General features: G+C 45.4%; 1 protein-coding gene across 13 annotated transcripts in view; it reads right to left on the reverse strand.

Annotated features, from left to right (window-relative positions):
* The window catches only part of CTNND2 (catenin delta 2), a 689312-nt gene that overhangs the window by 280884 nt on the left and 394824 nt on the right, over positions 1-13604 (reverse strand). For 12 of the 13 annotated variants that reach the window (XM_074899519.1, XM_074899518.1, XM_074899522.1 and 9 more), the window contains one exon: positions 10503-11070. In XM_074899519.1, coding sequence (XP_074755620.1) covers positions 10503-11070 — 568 coding nt within the window. The remainder of the gene's footprint in view (positions 1-10502; positions 11071-13604) is intronic. The other variant, XM_074899530.1, reaches the window with a different exon arrangement.

Consider the following 13604-nt stretch of genomic DNA (forward strand, 5'->3'; position numbering starts at 1 on the left):
TTTGGATGAATAAGCCTTGAAAACTTCAAAGCTTTGTCACAGACCAGACAAAGTACAATCATGCCTCAAGAGTCACCATCTTCAAGAGGGCTACCAGATTTAATTCTATGAGGGAAAAATGAAGAGCAAAGATCCTCCAGCCAAACACATCATGGCTGGTTAGTCAAAGCTCTAAAAGCAAAGCCTGCTAGTGAAGCAAGCCTCTCGTGACACCTTTTGCCCTCACTCCCTCTTTGGTCAGATGCCACTATCCTAAAAGCTGCCAGGGACTCAACTGGTCTTGTCTTTGAAAAAAGACTGGCAAATCCTTCACAAATCACTTAGTCTCACAAGGATTTAGCAGTCTTGATGTATAACCTCCATTTACTAATCGCAGCCACGTTAGCTAGCAGCCTCTCCTCTGTTAATAAAAGAAGAGGCATGATTGGGGGCTGGAGCACCTCCCTTATAAGGACAGGCTGAAAGAGTTGGGATTGTTCATCCTGGAGAAGAGAAACCTCTAGGGCACTTTATAGCGGCCTTCCAGTACTTAAAGGGGGCCTACAGGAAAGATGAGGAGGGATGCTACCAGGAAGTGTAGCGAGAGGACAAGGGGTAACGGTTTTAAACTGAATGAGTATGGATTTAGATTAGATCTAAGGAAGAAATTCTTTCCTGTGAGGGTGGTGAGACACTGGAACAGGTTGCCCAGAGAAGCTGTGGCTGCCCCATCTCTGGCAGTGTTCAAGGCCAGGTTGGATGGGGCTTTGAGCAACCTGATCCAGTGGAAGGTGTCCCTGCCCAGGGCAGGGGGGCTGGAACTAAATGATCTTTAGGGTCCCTTCCAACCCCAACCATTCTAGGATTCTATGAAACACATGAAGTCAGGTCTGTGTAAAACAATCTTCTTGATTTCTTAATCACTGAGGCAGATCAGTTCAGATGAGAAGAGGGCTGTAAAGGGCCTCTCTTGCCCACAGAGGGTCACAGTTATACACAGTTCCCCAGTTGACGTCCTAACCATACACAACACTCCCAATTTTGCTTCCGATTAGGCCATGAATTATTCTATTATATTCCTAATATAGGTGGCTGAGACATAGTGTAGTCAAGCAGGTCACCCAAGTCTCTTCCTACTCATTTTCAGCCAAAGATCCCTAATTTGTAACTAGTTATTAGGCGCGTTATTAGCTCGGCTCCAATTCTGTTCTTCCCCTCTGATCTGCAAAACTCTTGGGGAGGATTTATCTTCCTCTCTTCAGAAAATGCCTCCTAATATTCTGCTATCAAAAAATTTCCTTGGCATATTTCAGGGTTTTGTGTCGAGATAATAAAATGAAAAAGTATTTTTCAAGTGACTGAAATAGCTCTCCTTGTGGGACTTTATTAGTGGCATCCTTCCCTTCCATTAATTTGATTTTCAAAATGACAAAATGACAATGCTCCTTTGCCCAGATTCTTGCAGGATTATCCATCTTCTCTAGCTTAAGTAAACATTTCCCAAGTGGCACTACAGAAAATGCATCCTCAGACCCCTGACAGGAAATAGAAAGACATCAGATATAATCTAAGAAAAGGTCAGTAAGCAGGTTATTCCAGTACAATCTGGTTTTGGTGAACTCATGTTGCAAATTATCCGATTAACCATTTACCACCTTCACGTCTCGTCCTTCCTATCAGCTTTTCTTGTAATGTACAAAAAGGCACTGTGATTAGCTGGTCTGCAATTTTTCTTGTACCCAGTCCTCCCTTTCTTCAGAGCATATTAGCCCCAAACACTCAAAAGGCTGTCATCTCACCTCCCTCCACCTTCTCCCCCTCCCCTCGCCCTCTAAAATCCGAGAGTCCAACTCATCCTCCTTCATGGATCATGCTCCCAGGACACTGTATCAAAATCTTTGAAGAGCTTATGGCACCTTTTGGTGAGCAAATGTAAACACAACTGCATCCCTGCTGAACTGGGATGCTCAGGGAAGGTACTGATTGAGGAAGGACCCCATGGAGAGGAGTCCTTTTGCTCTCCAGTCACAGGAAATCTGCCCCAGTATCAGAGGCCCACAGCTCCTTCTCCACCCTTGCTTTTCTCCGAGGCAACACTCTTTAAACCCAGGGAAAGCTTTAGTCCTATGATCAAAAGGTTTTACTGCCCGAGAGCAGCACAGCTGGCTATCTGATAAAAGAGTTGGTTCACACCTCGGTTGGAGGGGGAGCGTAAGAGACTGTAAGGCAAGATATTGACATACACTATAGAGGAGATAAAGAAAAGCATATGCAAAAATTTCCTCAGAAAAGTGAGGCTTGCCTGAGATTTAAGACCACTTGTATTCAAACTAACATGGCACTTTTCTATTCTTCACTTATACACTATGAGTTGCAACTTGATGCACTTACTAAAAATCTATGTCATCCAACTGGCGCTTCATATGCCATGCTTTATAATTGTAAGATTAGTCATCACTTGGTCCTTCTCATTTCAGCACATTAAATTCTGACTTTTGCTTCTACCCACTTATGTTAATATACAGTTCCATGAATTCATTATCATTAGACAGTATCTCTCTGCCCTCTGTAATACCACCTTTATAAAAACAAAAGGTATTCTGTCTGTTTTGGGCCCATACCTAGGTGATCCTCAAGTCTGACCCCATGATTACATAAAAATTGCCTCATTTATCTCCCATGATTGCTCATAGAGCAAATTTGGTCCAGTGTAATTTCTGGCAGCCACCACTGATGGCTAATGAACTTCACCTGTGAGCACTCTGCATCTCGGCATGGGTAGCCATGGGCACCTCCTCACTCAAGTTTTGGCCTTAAATAAAGGGAGCTTTTCTCAGCTCCCCAGTTTGCAATCTTCCTGCCACAGTTAATCACTTTTGATCAGCGGCACTGCTTTAAAGTTGGTGTGTGCACACAACAACCAACGAGCTATTAAATAGCCCAACAAATGAATGCTTACGTTACTGATGAGCTGTGTACTGACTTTCTAGATCTCAACTATTCCATCTACTGCAAACAGTTTGTGTGCCACAGCAACTGGAAAGGATGAACTTTTCCACCACAGTAAAAATGGAGGACATGTTCTCAATCCTCTTAAATACCTAAGGGCCATGAGGGACTAAAGACTTCTGTCACTATTATTGAGACTTTCGTGACAAACATTTCCAGGCTACTGGCTAAGGCCTTGCCATGGGGTTTCAGACCCTTATGAAGTTACAGCTTCCACATGTGCTTTCTCTGTTCAGTGCACAAAAGAGACAAGTTATCCCGACTTAGACCGTACAGCACGTATTTTCACTAATGCCACAAAAGCCCGAGTATCAGAAATTTGAGTTGAAGGGGACCTTCCCCTTGCCTAATAATCCTCATCCCATACAGCTGCACTCCCTTTTGCTCTGAACAACTGAGTTCAAGGCCAAAGACGTTTGGGAGGATGCAGAATCACTCTCCTGGCAACTGAAGGGGACAACAGGTACGTGAAGACACCTTTCAGAGCTGGTTAACAGGCACAGATAAGACTCAGCCTCACTGGAATGCCCTCAAGACCCCAAAGTTTGGACATATCTTAGTTCATGAGGCCCCAGCCTCTTCCTGTAATGTCACATACTAAAATTAATACAAATCAACATAAGCAAGACACAGCGTTATGAATTGGAGTGCCAACACTGGCTATTATATTTCCATCACTCTAAATAAAAGTTCCAAAAAGTCAGATTCCCAAAACACTACACTTCGACTTCATATATGTCATTGGATTTCAGCAGTCAAGAAAAACTGACAGAACAATTCCGGCTCCTCGGATTCACAGTCTTTCTGCTACAGACACTGACACTTCTCTGTCAGCTTTTTACCAGCTTCAACTCCTTCTTGTGCTTCTTTTCAGCAGATATGTAAGAACAGACCTTTTAAACCTCTGCTCTGATGTTTAAGAAATGTCTTCCAGTGGCTTGCATACTTCCATTTGAATCCTGGCCTTCTTAGGTACAGTGCTAAAGTTCAGGACCAGAGGCCAGAAACTGCATGCCAGGTTGTGTGGTTACAAGCAACAGCACAGGCTTTGGTACTAACCAGAAGCATATTTGATGTTACATTCACCTAAAAGCCCAGAAACAGCCACTGTCACTCAGTTTCCCCCAGACATTGAAGTTAAAATACCTGCAGCTTCATACCAGTTGAATCTCTTTTCAGCAGTGATGCAGACTCGTTTTCTTTACCTAAGAGCTTGTTATTTTGCAATGTTATTCGATTTCACACCCCTCTGAAAGACCATCGGGAGGATCAGTCAAACGATACCCCATATTAAAAACAGGAAGCAAAGGGAAAGGTTACAGTCAGTGTGAGAATAGGACACAAGTTTAGACACATTTGTAGCATTTGCTCACACAGGAATTCCAAGCTCAAGTTCATTAGCTCAAAGATATATGCATGTACGTGGGGCCTCCATATTTGGCTCTTGTCAATTAACCTTCTCCTATGAGCAAATTAATTTCATGTGAGCTCGATCTGAAAGTCACAGGAACAAAAATCATGGCATTAATAAAATATTTCAAAGACATCCATCTTACTCCTTCTGTTTTATTGCTGTAGACTGTCCATTTTGGCTACGTTGTCCAAGTTGGAATTGAGCGCTATTGTAAATGTTTCAGTTGTAACAATTAATAACATAATTATTGCTGAAGGAACAGGTAGAAGTAAAACTAGGTTAAGAAAAGCAAAGTGAACACTGAGTTGTGTAATTGTATCAGCTCCAAGACCATCATCAGCACTTCTAACCTCTAGGTTGCAATGCAGAAACAAGTAACTTAGAATCAAAAAGATACCAAATTATAAGTCTCTGATTAATATCTGAAACACTATCCGATGCCTCAAAATCTTTTGTTTCATTTTCTTGTCTGAAAGAATCTCAAAACAAACGAGTAGAAGGAAAAAAAAAAATAATCCTAGGAGTGCACTGTCTGTCCCAGAACAAATGGGCATTAACAGTGTTTGCATGTGTAAAGGCTCCAAGAGCAGATAAAGGAATTTTCTAGCTAATAAAAACCTAAAAAAACACACTTAGAAAAAATCAATAGAAAATTATTTTGGTTAAAATTATTGAAGCAATTTTGTTCTCCCTGTAAAAGAAATACAGGATTCTGTAAAAATACAAGAAAAATAGTAAGGGAAACAACTGAGTGTCCTTTTTCTTATGATCAGTCACAATGATAGTCCAAGTTCCATACCTTATCTTGAAATCAAAAAATCCAAAGATTTTCCTTCCTTACCTGTCCAAAGAAGTGCAACTGCACATCACACCTAGACTGTTTCATAAGCTCAGCCCTGTGTCTCAGGTTGGGATTTTAAGGCACAGAGAACTTTTAATTCTGGGGTGATTTAGATCCACTTTGGCTGTGGGTTAACACTTTGCTTGTACCTTCCTGATCTATAATGCCCTGCCCAAAAGCTTAATGATGATGCACGTGTCAAAGTCTTGTCTGCATTTGCAAATGGTGGGAATTTGGGTTTGATGGAGTTTAAAAAGGATATTTTACTTGCATACAATTCCAGTGCCCTCAAAGAGGCTGATTTTAACTCAGGTTAGCACTATCGTTGATTTTAATGCCCTCTAGCTCTTCTAGGAGTTATTTCTCCCTCATGTAGAGGTATGAAGGAAGGGGGTGGGTGCATATATGCTCACAAGCAGTCATGCAGCCATTCTAGCACAAACACACAGTACAGCGTGACCTACTGGAGAACCAAATAATTAACCAAATAATTTTTTGTAAAGACGGCAATGAAACAGTGATATATAGATGATTCGATATTTTCATACAATGGAAAGGAAATCTAAACCCATGCTAGTGGTAATGTATATCACTTATCCCCCACACAGTCACATAAGCTGATCTGTTCTGTGCCCGTACGACTGCACACCAAAATGCTAAAACATGTCAGCTCTCACCATCAAATCGCAGTCCTGTCACAAATCTCAACAGGAAACCAGGGTTCCTGGTGTCACATGCAATGAAAAGCTTACAGAAGGAGAAAGGGCAAAAGAAGGCCCCCAGCAAAAGGGCGGAAGAGCGAGACAAGACAGATGAAGGAGAAGGAACTAGTTAAGACCCTGATAAACTTAGAACTCTTTGCTCACTAAAGAGTGGCAAGCATATTTCATATATTAACCCATGACACATTTTTATAAACCGATGCTATTTTATTATTAATATGACAGAGTCATACAAACAGTCCTACTTCAGAAAGAACAAATTCCTTTTCTTTTTGATTTTATGGGGAACTGAAAGAAGTTTCTGTCTGCAAACACGAGGCTGAGCACTGAAGTTTTCAGCAGCAGCACCAGGTCTGTCTGAGGGATGCTGCAGCTCTTGTTTCTGTGGAACATGTCACCACTACATGAATAGCTGCATAATATTCTTTTCACCTAACATTATACACAATGATTCACACCAACACTCACTTCTTAAACCTAACCTTTTAGTACTGCTGATGAAGCATGATGCAGCCTTAAAACCTATTTATTTTCTTTTTAGTTTTTTGTAATGTTTAAAATTACCTGCCATTGTCTTATGTGTCCCTAGTCTTCCCTAAGCCTAGATGAAGAGGCAAGAGCAGCTCTGCAACACCAGGGCTGCTCCCCTGTCACATAGCCTGAGGCACAAACTACCTCAACATCTTTTCACCACCTCCTCTCCCTTTGCTCCTACTACTCCTTTGGTACCATGATATCTGATTCTGGCCAGCAGCAGATGCTTCAGAAGACAATGAAAAGTGGCCTCCTGAAATGGTTTTCCCGTGTTTCTGCTGCTTGCTGTCCTACACACTCCTTGTTCCAGGCAAAACAGGCTGCTTCGGCAAGTTTGGCTCCCAGCAACACTCTGCAGCTTGGTCCAGGTGTGGAAGATGCAAGAAGATATTCACAAACTGTGCTTTCTGGATTCAGATTACTGCTTGAACAGACAGTTGAGTACACTTTGTAGCAGTGCAGATCGGAAAGCTCCTTGCAAAACTGTAACTGAAGATCATAGCAACAAAGCAGCTAAACTAAGAATAAACACGGTAAGTGTACACTCACCACGAACCACTATATACACACGTACATGCACACGCCTGGCAATGGTAACAGTTCAAGTATAACCAGACTAAAACCCATTTCTGAAGTCGTTTCTAAGGTTACTCGGTTAAAACTGAGTCATTGCATGCTGTTGCACGTCTTATTTTAAATTCAGGATGCAGTGTAAGAATTGCCATTTTTACAATTTCGAGTTGTTTCATAATCGAGTTTGTAGGAAATTAATGGAAATAATGCCATCTCTTCAAATAAGTCTTACACAGATCCATTCTGGGGCAATCTATGTTTGTATTGTACATTGTCAACTACAATTAAAAAAAAAAAAAAATGTCATATGTGAAGGTCTTCCCTTTTAAACATCTAACCCTGGTACTGACATCATTCTGTTTGTTTAGCACACCGGGACCCAGCAGTATTCATGCGCTAGATAGTTCCAGCACAAAGTTCTAATATCATGCAAAGAAAATAGAACAAATACATCCCCAGTAATTACTACAAATAATTATTTTTTCTTCCCAGAGATAAAAAAAGATTACTTTGAGTAACATCATGCCTGTGATGACACATACATACCAATGCAACTCCACATTAATCACAGTAGGCAAACCATCAATCAGTGCAATGTGACAACTATTCTCCACTCCTCCTCCTCCCCTCTCAAAGAAAAAAAAAATCCAAACCCTAAACCCATCTTTGGATATTGTGAACAAGAAGCAAAAACCTAATTTATGGAACATTAGCTTTTCAACATAGAATTCCTTGCTCTCCTTCTCAATGGGTTTGATTTCTAACATAATGACTGGAAAACTTCTGCAATAATATAATATACTCGCAGCTCAAATACCAAACCTGTTCTGACCAAAAATGCCTATAGAAAAAAATGTTTAAAAAACCCCATTAATTTTAAGCCTCTGTGTAGTCCATTGACTTCAGCAAATACAGTTAAAGTCCAGAAGATTGGTCAGGCACCTAACACTGCCAGGAAATGTGTAACTCTGGAATGGCAGGGAGGCCATGAGGAACATGCTACAGAATGGTAGTGTAAAATAATGGGTGGGAGCACACAATAGGAAACTTTTGCAGATGTATGTGTCATGTGATAGATAGATAGATAGATTTTTTTTTTCCGTAAGTAGCAACACGTATCTCGGTATGTCTATGTCTGTCACCTAATACTTATACAAGTTACAGGATTTTCCATTTGTTATAAAATAAAGACACTGAGATGTTTTTGCACATCTTAAAAGCAAATTCCTATGAGGTACAGTAACTCAGCAGCTTGTTATGTTTGCTCTGATAGGCACAACACTTGGATAAGTTAGTTTTACAAATTTTTTACAAACTTAATAGTGTGTTCAAATGATAAGTCACTATTCCCTTACCATACAAAAATCCACACAAAAATACACCAACCATTTCCTAAATGAATGTGTCCATAAGCTTTTCTTTCACGCAAGCCAATAATCAATGAAAAGCAACTTCTACAGCAGGTCCTAAAAAGAGGCAGTGAGGGAAGTACCTACATTACGCAAGATGCAAAGTCATCAAAAGTTTTTATTTAAAAGCAATCCAAGAAAATCAATTCCAGTTTCTTCATGTTTATTCAAATCACAGTAGAAAACCCCAGTAGGAATGCCTGTGCAACCACTATTGGCCAAAAAGCAAAAAAAAGTCTAAACCCTTGTTGCAACTTAGGTCTAGTGTAGGACAAACAGCTTCTCTAACACTGTAGCACTTTGGAGTCATTATAATAGGTCTTAAGGCCCTTCAGAAGAAGTTTTGACTAAGGTATCATCACAGGTCTGATGCTGTAAGGCTATAAAAGATGCCTTCTTCAAAAACGAGAACCAAAATCCCCGTACAAAGAAAGTCCAATGCTAAAAGTACGTAAAGAGAAATATGGACTGTGCCTGTTAGAAACTTCTTGAAGCAAAGACTTCTATCCTAGAACAAAGGTAAAGAAAAATCAGGGAAATACTGGTAGTTCATACCCACAGGTATATAAAGTTTCAAACTGAATTATCCTCTGTTCCTTTGACACTGAGAGTTCCCTCCACGCCTATTTAGACTCAAGAAACTCTTTCTATAGAACGAAGCAAAACTTCCTAAAATACAAAGTCTGCAGCAACTCCACATTTCCACTTTACTGTACAAAGGCAGTATTTAATATCTGTGGCCACCAGTGCGCTGGACTACAGAGGGGAGAAGTTACACCAACACAGCTGCTAAATAAACTGTTCTGTAATTTGAGACTTAACATTTGACAAGAGGATTGATGTAAGTGCCCTGAGATCTCGATTTTGGCATCATTTAAGGATGCTATCTCTACATGTTCTGAATGTCAGAAGTGGTGTTAAATAAACAAAAAAAGTTTTTAAATCCCACCCTTCAAATAAGGAAAAAAAGCATCCAATAATTCTTACAAGGAGATACAGTAATACTATATTTTATTATCAGTTAATGTTATCTGTATGTTCATAAAGGATGCCAACAACTGCTGGAGGGGGGGAGGGAAGGTGGGTGAGAGGAGAGAAGGGGGGTGAAAAGCTGTTTTAACTCCAGTAAGAAAGTTGTGTACCTGCCTGATAAACACAGCCAAACCTCTTTATGTATCCTATTTATCTTCAAATCTATTTATGTCACACAAGAGAACATATGAGCATAGCAGCTGTTACTATAGCAATGAAACTGGAAATTTTGAGAACACAAAAAAAACCCACCCCTGAAGGATGCTCAGTTTAGCAGGGAGATGGTTTAGAGAACAGCGCACCAGTATCTCACTTCTAGGCTCCGTTCAAAGTCTGCGGTTACAGAGACATTAAATCAGCTGTAACAGCCTGTTCCCTAAAGAGTGCTCGGAGCCAAATACCCGCTACCCGCTACTCGGCACGACGCGGCACACCGGGAGTTCCTGCTAAGTAACCCCAAACTTGTCAAATACCCCAGAACCGCCTGTAAATCCGGGCAAGGGCGACTCCCTGAAAAACGCTCACGGTATCTGATCGCGGCAGAGAAGGGCTTCACCATAGTAACATACTCCCCACCCGAGCCGTGGGTAAGAGCGAGGAGCTCGGAGCTCGGCGCCCGGCGCGGCGAGCCCCGCACCGCCCCCCCGCACCCCTCCGCCCCCCTGCCGGGCGCCGGGAGGATGCCAGGAGGAGCACGGTACTTTCTTCGAGGCGCCGGCAGGCAGCCTGCCTCTCTCCGCTTCCCAGCGCCGGAAGGAAAACCGCAGTTCCCGCAACCCGCTCTTCTGCCCAACCCGCCCCGCTCCTTCCCCCCCTCGGCCGGCGGCCCCCTCACCCCGCCCCGGGGGACGCGGCGGCTGGCGGGACGCTGCCTTCCCCCCCCGCCCCGCGGGCGCGGCGGCACCGCGCACCCCCCCGTCCCTCCGTCCGTCGTCCCCCCCCCGTCCTCCGCGGCCGCGTTCCCACGGGCGCTGCCGGCCGCGATTTACCTGCGAGGGAGCCGGGTCTCTGCAGGGTGGCGGTGGCGTACAGCTCCTGGGAGTGCTTGCTGTACTGATCGGCAGCGTGAACCAGCCGCTTGGTAGGCGACAGGGTGGCGTAAGTGCCGATGGTGGAGCTTAACTGGTGGATAGGAGAGGAGGAAATGTTAGACTGGACGGTGGGCGGGGAGGTCACTCGGATGGGGGACGGCGACAGTCCCGCCGAGGAGACGACGATGTTGATGGGCGAGCTGGTGCTGTAGGACTTGGCCAGGCGGCTGGGGGACTGCTTCGGGGAGGAGAGGCGCTGCGCGGTGGCGTAGGCGGCGCCCTCGGCGGCGGAGCCGGCCCGCGGCAGCTTGGTGGGGGAGCCGCCGGGCTGGGCGGGCAGCGGGGAGCTCACCCGCTGCGCCGGCAGCGTGGAGCTGGCGTAGTAGAGCGCGGCGGCGTGCTGGGGCTCGGGCAGGTGGAAGGCGCTGCCGTGGCTGGGCGCGAAGGGCTCCCGCGGCTGCGGGGCGGCGGGCGGCGGCGGCGGCTCCGGGCCGCCCGGGTGGGCGCCGCGGCCCCCCGGGCCCTGCTGCGGGAAGGAAAGGCAGAGGCGTCAGCGGGGCGGGGGGGGGGGGCGGCTCCCCCGGCCCTGCGAGGGGCGAGGGGGCTCGCTCACCGGAGGACACCCGCCCCCCCCCAGCCGCACGCAGCTCCCTCGTCCACCTCCAGCCGGGCCCGGCGCCCGCGGCGTCGCGGGGCCCGTTCGCCGGCCCGGGCGCTTCCAGCCTCGGGGGGAAACCGGCTGCCGGCGGGGGCTGAGCGGCGCGACAGCCCCGCGTCACGGCTGGGGAACCCTGCCCTGCCAGGTGCTCGCCCACCTGCCCGCCCTCACACCGGGCACAGCCCGGCCCGACTCTGAACGAATCAATAAAAATGTTCATTTATTTAACAACGCCCCCCCACCCCGCGCACTTTTATTCTGCCCGAACCAGAAAGGAGCAGTTGAAGTCCCGGAAAAGGGCGTTGAATCGCGTAACTTTCCTCACAGGAAAACGAGCCCACGGGGCGCGACCGCAGCCCCCTCCTCGCGTGAAGAAGCGGAGGGCAGCCCGTCGCCTCTTTAACTTCTTGAGGTGGCTGAAAGGGGAAGGAGGGCGCGGGAGGAGCGGCCGGGGCCGGGGCCTCCCCCTCCTCCGGGCCGCCGCCAGCGGGGGGAGTCCGGGAGGGAAAGAGGGAGCGCCCCGGCCCCGCCGGCCGCGGGCAGGGACATGGGCAGGGGCAGGGCAGCGCCAGGTTCCCTAAAGGCCTGTAATAGCCGGTGGGGGACGCGAAAAAATCCTCGGCAGATGCTGCCCGTTAGAAATTCCGGTTCTGTGCCTGAGCCGCTTCTGGAGCAGCGAAGGATGGAGCTCGCCCTTACAAACGGGCGGCTTCCCCCTCTGTATTGGGGATCTTAGGCTCAAGAGATCATCTGTGAGTCTGGTCACATTAAAATCCTCTCGTAAGTGCACCCTGCAGTGAGCAGGAGCTCAGCGCTCTGTTGGAACACACACTCTTGTTTCAGATACTATTTTTTCCCCCCTGAGGAAGCACCCCAGATCCTGGGAGCTGACAGTGCAGTTTGCATCAGTCTGACCAATGCTTCGCCCAAACACGCACACCTCTCGGCTACAGAGCTCCTTAGCGAGAAAAGCCTTTAAAATGTGAATAATGAATTTTGTGACTCAATTCAAAGAGGTGTGGTGAATGCCGGCTGCAGCGTTGCCTCACATTTAAATAGCAACATGGTTTTTTAGTAGCATCCTACAGGAAAAAAACCAAGTAAACAAAAGCACCGTATTCCTGGTATTGATTTATTTTCACTACGACACCCAATCAAGGATTTGGTCAGGAATTAATGACAAGATAAAACAACTAATCAGCGCAAAGAATAAATGAGGTTCAAAATGCCAGAAATGTGTACTTCTTCCCATGGACAGCCACTGGCAATTTTTCTGTCCTTTTTTACTGTTGGAGCCTCACCCCTCATCTTCAATGCTTTGCATCCGAGGGAAGAATATGTATTTTTCTAGACACGGACAAGAAACAAGGCTCTGGAGGAGCTGCTCTTGGGGTGTTACTGACAACTTTAGTTGTCAGTAGCGTGGAGGCTACTAGCCCTCGCAGCATTCAGGGAGGGAGCACTGCCAGACCCAAACCTCACTGGCTTCCTGAGGTTTTGTGCCCCGAAGAGCAATGGCATGATGGATAAATGTAACGTAAACTGTTCCTTCCAGCTGTTCTGTTGGTAAGTCCCAGGCGGGCAAGGGCATCACTGATGTAAGTAGCCTGTCTGCTGTTGAGTTGGACTGTTCTGATTGTGGCAGTGAGTTACAAACACCACAGCATCAGGTAGGAGCCTTAAAATTTTAATAAATGGCCAGCAAGCTCAAGTCACTCATTTGAAAGACTCCTAACAAAGACCAGGAAGGCGAATGCTGGGAACATCAGTGGACTTTTAAAAGCTGCTTTCATGCTGAGCTACTTACCGTCTCTGCTTTAAACTGGACAGAAGGGCTAATCTGCAACTGACTGTTCAGTAATGTATTTGACAGGAGTGCAGTTTTCGTTTTCCAGGTTTAAACTGTATGGTAACAACTTTTATAAAAACAAACAGGCTGACAAGACTTAAAACAACATGGACAGAGCAAGTTTTGCACATGATGAAGGGCTGTTTGAACCAGCTATGTTATCAATTGATATCTGTTAGTAAGTTTCACTCTTTGGGCTTCTAAGTGGCATAATAATGTATTTTGTAATACTCAACATTGTTCCAAAATACAGTCTTCTGCAATGTTACCAGTGTTTCTGCAACACACTGCTAATGCACTGGTAACTTAAGACAGTATGTCACCGATCATAAGGATTTCAGGCAAGCATTGTCATCATGTATACAAAATTTCTCTTCCTAATCTACTTCTACACTGCATGATGTGTCAAGGATTTAGTGTAATTAATTTCAAGTAAACCGCTGTTATCCCATATTCCTAATAAATCTCTATAAAGCTGCAGGCATTCTGCAAGTACTAACTCAAAACCCCAAAAAATCCCACTTCACGATTGTCTGCTATAGGGAAGAAGGTG

Source organism: Athene noctua, chromosome 2, assembly GCF_965140245.1.
Source record: "Athene noctua chromosome 2, bAthNoc1.hap1.1, whole genome shotgun sequence".
Classification (NCBI taxonomy): Eukaryota; Metazoa; Chordata; class Aves; order Strigiformes; family Strigidae; genus Athene; species Athene noctua.